At 58.6% G+C, this 7,376-nt stretch overlaps 1 protein-coding gene across 1 annotated transcript; it reads left to right on the forward strand.

The window, feature by feature from the left end:
- Nucleotides 1–413: 413 nt before the first annotated feature.
- On the forward strand, nucleotides 414–6,666 carry TRPV4 (transient receptor potential cation channel subfamily V member 4; the record flags this gene model as incomplete). The annotated part of the gene is made up of 15 exons (XM_083373722.1): nucleotides 414–790; nucleotides 925–1,097; nucleotides 1,359–1,511; nucleotides 1,954–2,094; nucleotides 2,515–2,813; nucleotides 2,990–3,169; nucleotides 3,263–3,421; nucleotides 3,600–3,692; nucleotides 3,952–4,025; nucleotides 4,253–4,418; nucleotides 4,707–4,773; nucleotides 4,892–5,208; nucleotides 5,290–5,417; nucleotides 5,933–6,054; nucleotides 6,250–6,666. The coding sequence occupies 15 exons, from the start codon at nucleotides 414–416 to the stop codon at nucleotides 6,405–6,407; spliced, it is 2,607 nt and encodes an 868-aa protein (XP_083229848.1). The 3' UTR covers nucleotides 6,408–6,666.
- Nucleotides 6,667–7,376: the final 710 nt, after the last annotated feature.

A 7,376-nucleotide genomic window follows, 5' to 3' on the forward strand; every position in this document is an offset into this window, starting at 1 on the left:
GCTCTGGGGCAGTTCAGGCACGGAAAGGGCTTAAGGCAAGTCCAGCCTTCCTGCGTTTCCTCTGAAGAAGTATCTGATCGTTGCTAAACGCTTTTAAAAGAGAATTTGACTAAGCAGAGCTCTTTCCTAGTGACCTGAGGAGCAACGGTCTCTCCCACACCCTGAGGCTCCTGTAGGTGGTTTGTGATCCTTTCCTAACAGACGGAACCTTTCAAAAACTTCACTTTCCATCGCTGCTAAGGGTGGGGGGAGGATGATGGGGGCTTCTCTGTGGGTTTCCACCACGGCCAGAAGAGGGGATCTCAGCTCAAGGCCAACAGAGTGACCAGCAGCACTGGCTGAGTGTTGCAAGGCCAAGTGTGCCCCTGACCCACAGCTCCATTCCTCCCCCAGCCCACCCTGCTGTGCGCACGATGGCCGACCCAGAGGACACCCACCAGGCCAGCCCCGCCGGGGCCACTGAGGCCCCAGCCGAGGAGTCCTCCCCACAGGCCGATGCCTTCCCGCTCTCCTCCCTGGCCAACCTCTTCGAGGGTGAGGAGGGCTCTGGGTCTGGCGAGGCCCCCTGCAGCCCCCCCGGCTCAGGGGACGGCAAGCAGAACCTGCGGATGAAGTTCCACGGGGCCTTCCGGAAGGGGGTCCCCAACCCCATGGAGCTGCTGGAGTCCACCATCTATGAGTCCTCGGTGGTGCCGGGGCCCAAGAAAGCCCCCATGGACTCCCTCTTCGACTACGGCACCTACCGCCACCTCCCCAGCGACAACAAGCGGAGGCGAAAGAGGGTCCTGGAGTGAGTAGGGGGCCCTCGGCCTGAGCCAGCAGGGCGGTTGGCCGGGGGGGGACCCAGATCTCCCTTCTGGTCAGGCAGGGCTGCCTCTCTCCAACAGAGCTGAGCTGCCTTCTCCCTTCTCCCCCCCCCCTCAGGAAGAAGCGCCCCAGCAACAAGGGGCCCGCACCCAGCCCCCCACCCATCCTCAAGGTCTTCAACCGGCCCATCCTCTTCGACATCGTCTCCCGGGGGGTCACGGCTGGGCTGGACGGCCTCCTGCCTTTCCTGCTGAGCCACAAGAAGCGGCTGACAGACGAGGAGTTCCGAGGTGGGCGAGGCTGGGGGTCTGAGAAGCGGGTGGAGCAAAGGGGGTGGGGGATGAAGACGGTTGTCAGCCCTTGCTGGGGCAAAGGCAGCCTGGGGACCCAGGTGGGTGAGGCACTGCTGGCAATGTTAAGACAGCTTTCTCCTCCTGGCACGGCCTACCTCGCAGAGTTGTTATGAGGACAAAAGAGGGAAGAGCCTCGGGTTCCCAGGAAGAAAGGGGAGCTGTCCGTGTAACAGAGGTGCCACTTTTGCCTGGTTCCAGAGCTCTCCACCGGCAAGACGTGTCTCCCCAAGGCCCTGCTGAACCTCAATGGTGGCCGGAATGACACCATCCCGCTCCTGCTGGACATTGCCGACAAAACGGGCAACATGCGAGAATTCATCAATGCGCCCTTCCGAGACGTCTATTACCGAGGTGAGGATCTTCTTCTGAGGCTGCCTGGGCAGCTTCTTTCCCCAGGAAAAGAAGCTCAGTCCGTCCCCCACGGCTGGTTCTGTGCTTGCCAGAGTCACCTGCACCACCCTTGCCATACGGAATCCCAGATGTGGTAATTTTGAGCCACCGTCTGTGTGGGGCAGGGACCATCTGAAAGATTGCTGCCTGGAAAACAGCTGTGGGTGAGGAGTTGGATGGAGCCGAAGCCTGGCTCTCTGGAGCACCAGGTTGAATTATGAGTTTTCAGCATGGAAATGTGGGCTGCGGGTGCGCTGAGCCACATCCCAGCAGCTGCTTCTTTCGTGCCTGTGGAACCTGGCGGGAAGTGCTCAGCGGCTCACAGACCTGGGGGCAATGAGAAGGGCAGGGGGCTCTAGAAGGAGCAGGGAGGCTTTCCGCAAACGGTGTTGTGCTTCTTCAGGCCAGACCGCCCTGCACATTGCGATCGAACGACGGTGCAAGCACTACGTGGAGCTGCTGGTGGAGAAGGGGGCCGATGTGCACGCCCAGGCACGGGGCCGTTTCTTCCAGCCCAAAGACGAGGGTGGCTACTTCTACTTTGGTGAGTAAAGGAGTTGTTCCCAGACTGAAAACTGATTCAGGTCTCTCCTGGACGCCCTTCTCCTAGAGACGGGCCGTTGATGTCCAAGGGGTTGCTAGGCCTCATTCTGCAGTTCACCTGTGGGCCATGAGAGTGATGAAAGAAGGAGGGAGACCTCAGGGGGATGGGAGGAAGAAAAGCCAGGGTCGGGAGCTTCTGAATGGATGGGAAAATTGAGGGGTCAAGTCACAGAAAGGATCGGGGGGGGGGAGTCCATCGAGGAACAGAACGGAGGGCATGCAGCATGTTAAATTGGATCCCATAACACTGGAAGACCCTTGGATTTTCTACATTTCCAAGCTGATTTGGGGGTGTTATGGATGAGCTGAGCCGTGCACCTTTGGAAACTTGGCACCTGCCCATTTATCCACTTCTGCACAGGGGAGCTGCCCCTCTCTCTGGCCGCCTGCACCAACCAGCCCCACATCGTCCACTACCTGACGGAAAATGCCCACAAGCAGGCAGACCTCCGGCGGCAAGACTCCCGGGGCAACACGGTGCTCCACGCCTTGGTGGCCATTGCAGATAACACCCGTGAGAACACCAAGTTCGTCACTAAGATGTACGACCTGCTGCTCATCAAATGTGCCAAGCTGTTCCCAGACACCAACCTGGAATCCCTGCTGAACAACGACGGCCTCTCGCCCCTCATGATGGCAGCCAAGACCGGAAAGATAGGGGTGAGACAGGGCCAGTTGGGGGCACCGAGCTGAGGATTCTCTCGAGTCTTGAGGGTGGCAGAGAGACTCCCGGGGTCCCATTTGGAGGTGGGAACCTGTCCCCAATCCCTTGGTTGCTTTGGCCAAGCCAAGTTCCCCTCCTCAGTTCATCAGACTGATTTATCCCCCACCTGCAGGTCTTCCAGCATATCATCCGCCGGGAGGTGAAGGACGAGGATGCGCGCCATCTCTCCCGCAAGTTCAGAGACTGGGCCTACGGGCCTGTCTACTCCTCCCTCTACGACCTGTCCTCCTTGGACACCTGTGGAGAGGAGGTGTCCGTGTTGGAGATCTTGGTCTACAATAGCAAGATTGAGGTGAGGTTGGCAGGAGACCCGAATGGGGGCACCCTCAGTGGGAAGATCCTGCCCGCCGGCTCCTCACGGCGCACCTGCCTATCTCCTGTCCAGAACCGCCATGAGATGTTGGCTGTGGAGCCCATCAACGAGCTGCTGCGAGACAAGTGGCGCAAGTTTGGGGCTGTCTCCTTCTACATCAGCGTGGTCTCCTACCTCTGTGCCATGGTTATCTTCACCTTGGTGGCCTACTACCGCCCCCTGGAGGGCACAGTGAGTACACCGCCCCTTGTCCCACTGCAGGAACCCTGAGCAGATAGAGGCAGGCACTGCAGTTGTGAGAGCCCAGGAGAGTCCCAGCTGGTGCAACCTGAGGCTCCTGTCCACCAGAGGGTCTCCTTCCTTCTCTGAGACTGGGGCAGCCCTCAGCGCCCTTCCTTTCCTCCCCCAGCCCCCCTACCCGTACACGACCACCCTGGACTATCTTCGCCTGGCTGGAGAGATCGTCACCCTCTTCACAGGGGTCCTCTTTTTCTTCACCAATGTAAGTGCAGATGGGGGGGTCTTCTTGCTTGGGGAGGGGCCCCGTCTTTCTCCTTCTCCAACTCCCTTCACAACCTCTCCTTCCTTTCCCTGCACACTGGAAGGTTGTGACTCTCCCTTCTCCCTCCCCTTTCCCCTCCCCCGTGACCCCAAATCCTCCCAGCAAGGAAAGCTGCTGCTTCTGAGCTCCCCTGGCCTTTGCAGCTCCTCTCTGGGGATTTTGGCCGCAGCGGCGGAGTCTTTTCTCTCCCCTCCTCCAGATCAAGGATCTGTTCATGAAGAAATGCCCGGGGGTCAGTTCCTTCTTCATTGATGGCTCCTTTCAGTTGCTCTAGTGAGTGGAAGAGAGAATATCGGCTCCTTGTGTGTTTGAGGGTGTGGGGAGGTTTTAATAGTGACCCCCAGCCATAAACCCTCCACCTGGGCTGGCTGGAGAAGAGGACTCCCCTTCAGGATCTTCTAATGGGGACGTTGTGGCCTCGCAGATGGGGTCATGTGGGTGCCCCCCCGGCTCTCTGTGTACTCACCTGCTCACCCACCCTGCCCCTCCACCACCCACAGCTTCATCTATTCCGTCCTGGTCCTGGTTGCAGCTGCTCTCTACCTGGCTGGCATTGAGGCCTACCTGGCGGTCATGGTCTTTGCGCTGGTGCTGGGCTGGATGAACGCCCTCTACTTCACCCGCGGCCTCAAGCTGACGGGCACCTACAGCATCATGATCCAGAAGGTGAGGCAGAACGAGGCGCCCTTCCTTTCCTTCACCTTGGCGTGCGGGGGGGGGAACCCAGCGGTGGTGGCTCCAGGTGGCCCACATATCACAACCATCGGTTGAGTGACAATTTGAAGTTGCCACAGGAGTGAAAAAAGTGACTCACAAGACCATCGCAGCATCGCCACGATCACCAGATCCAAATTCTGTCCTGCTTGTCGTCCTAAGTTGAGGACCACCTACATTACAGCACGGCTGAGGGCGCAGCCTTGGAACTCACCTCCACCTGCCGCTCTTTCTCCGCAGATCCTCTTCAAAGACCTTTTCCGCTTCCTCCTGGTTTACGTCCTTTTCATGATCGGCTACGCATCCGGTAAGTCCCTCCCCGTGCAAAGCTTGGCGCCAGCCCTGCCAGGTGGGCTTTTGTCTCCCGCCACGGCAGGAGGGAGCGTGTTGGGGACCTGGCTAAAGGCTTGCCCCTCCTCCGGCAGCGCTGGTCTCCCTGCTGAACCCCTGCTCCAGTGCCGAGTCCTGCCGCGAGGACCGCTCCAACTGCACGGCGCCTGCCTACCCCTCCTGCCGCGACAGCAAGACTTTCAGCACCTTCTTGCTGGACCTCTTCAAGCTGACCATCGGCATGGGGGACCTGGAGATGATCGAGAACGCCAAGTACCCCGGGGTCTTTGTCATCCTCCTGGTCACCTACATCATCCTCACTTTTGTCCTCCTGCTCAACATGTTGATCGCCCTCATGGGGGAGACGGTTGGGCAGGTCTCCAAGGAAAGCAAGAAGATCTGGAAGCTCCAGGTTGGTGGGCTTAGGAGGGCGAGGGAGCCCTGGAGGTGGAGGGCAGCGTGGCTGAGGCTCCTTTGTCTTCTCCATCCCTAGTGGGCCACCACCATCCTGGACATTGAGCGCTCCTTCCCCGTGTTTGTCCGGAAAGCCTTCCGCTCGGGAGAGATGGTCACTGTGGGGAAGTCTCTGGACGGGGCCCCTGACCGAAGATGGTGCTTCAGGTAGAGAGAGACCCCCAGAGTTCTGGCCATAACCGTCCACCCTATTTGATTAGGAATAGGGAACTGGGGCCCCAGTCCAGCTGTGCAGAATCAGCCCCTATTGGTTCTTATTGGTCCCCCCCAACTTCTGGAGGAGCTGCAGATGGTCATGGAAGCCTCTCTGAGCCCCCCTTCCACATCTGGAGATCATCCAGCTGCTCTCAGAAGTTCTAAGTCTCTTAACGGGTTCTCCCTTCCTCTTCTGATCTGGAAGGACTTCGCGATGGCTGAGTCCGTTGATCCGTTGTGAAAGGGTCCCGAGTCCCCAGCCAGATCCCCAAGACAGGCATTTACTGGGGAGACCTGGATTAAGCCCTGGGCAGGTCAATGCCATTTAAAGTAGCCCCTGAGCCAAGAGACTCAGCGTGGCAGAGAAAGGGCTTGCCTGCCCGCCGGTCAGCTGATCCCTTGCTCCTTCTGATCGCCCCCCTCCCCCAGCGCTCTGATCTCCAAAGGGGATGCTTTTCCCCTTGCAGAGTGGACGAGGTGAACTGGTCTCACTGGAATCAGAACCTGGGTATCATCAACGAGGATCCCGGCAAGAACGACACTTACCAGTATTACGGCTTCTCCCACACCGTGGGGCGCCTGCGCAGAGGTGAGTGGGCAGCCGGGTGGCTCTTCTGCTCCCCACAGCAAGGCTGGGACTCTGGACTCTGTTGCTGCAGTGCCCAGGCAGCGCGTCAATTAGGGCAGCGGGCAGCATGCTCATATAAAGGAGGCCCCTCCAGCCCCCATCTTGGCTTTTTCTCCCCTCCCCATGACGTCCCCTTCTCTCTCCGGTGTGGGGCAGATCGTTGGTCGACGGTGGTGCCTCGGGTGGTGGAGCTGAACAAAAACTCTCAGCCGGACGAGGTGGTGGTGCCCCTGGACAGCCTGCGCTCAGCGGGAGCAAACGCGCAGAAGCCCAGCTACCCTCACAGCTGGAGGAAGGAAGAGGCTCAGATCTAGCGGCTTGTTGCCCCAGCGGACCCCCCAAACTGGCATCCTGATGGAGCGACCTCCCGGCTCCCACCGCCGGAAAGACCAGCCTGCCTCCCAGAGAGGTCGAGCCTCTTGCATTTCAAACGAAACACTCCTATAAAGAAAGAAACTGGAAAGCGGGTTTAGGTGGCCGCTTTGTGCACAAGGGCAGCTCTGCACGGAGGCCGACGTAGCTCAGGAGCGGAGTGTTGTCCTTAAAGGAGGCTCTGAATGCTGAGCCTGGACTCCGCCAGAGGAGCCCAGGAGGGCTGCTGCCAAGAAGGCGCCAGGCAATCGTCCAGAGAAGCTCCTTTGAAGATAGGCACGTTCCCAGTTCTGCGTGAATTCCCTGTGGTCCGAAAACAGGCCGGCCGGCTCAGGTGCGCACTCTGCCTGGGGACGGTGAGTCTCCTCTGATAGTATCATTTTGCACAAGGTTTTATTGAATTATTTATTTAGAAATAAAAGCCAAAGCATCTCTATTGTACTCTGTGCTTTTGAGGGGGGTTACAATACCCCTGCGCTACCCAGTTGGTCTTGACTGGTTTCTGAAAAGCTGCTGAGGTTCACTCTGAGGATGCCTCCCACTGCATTGTACTCCTTCCTTCCTTCCTTCCTTCCTTCCTTCCTTCCTTCCTTCCTTCCTTCCTTCTGCAGGTTGGGATCAGGGCCACAAGAGGGCAGCAACCCCCACCAGATCGCTGAAGTTCGCTGATAGGTTTTCTGCTCCTCCCAAGGTCAGACAGGCAGGCATTCAACAGATGATGCACCACTGGATGTATGGCTGGATCTTTTTACCACTGCCTGTAATTAAGGACCAGAATTGTGCAGATGCATTGGGGGAGGGGCAGTTTTTCCCATGGGAAGCTCCTAACCCTCCACAGAAGGGGGCAGCAGCGGCGGGGTGGGGGCTTTCCAACAACATTGCTGCAACTCCCGCGTTAATCTCATTTCTGA

Source organism: Vipera ursinii (assembly GCF_947247035.1).
Source record: "Vipera ursinii genome assembly, chromosome: 14".
Classification (NCBI taxonomy): Eukaryota; Metazoa; Chordata; class Lepidosauria; order Squamata; family Viperidae; genus Vipera; species Vipera ursinii.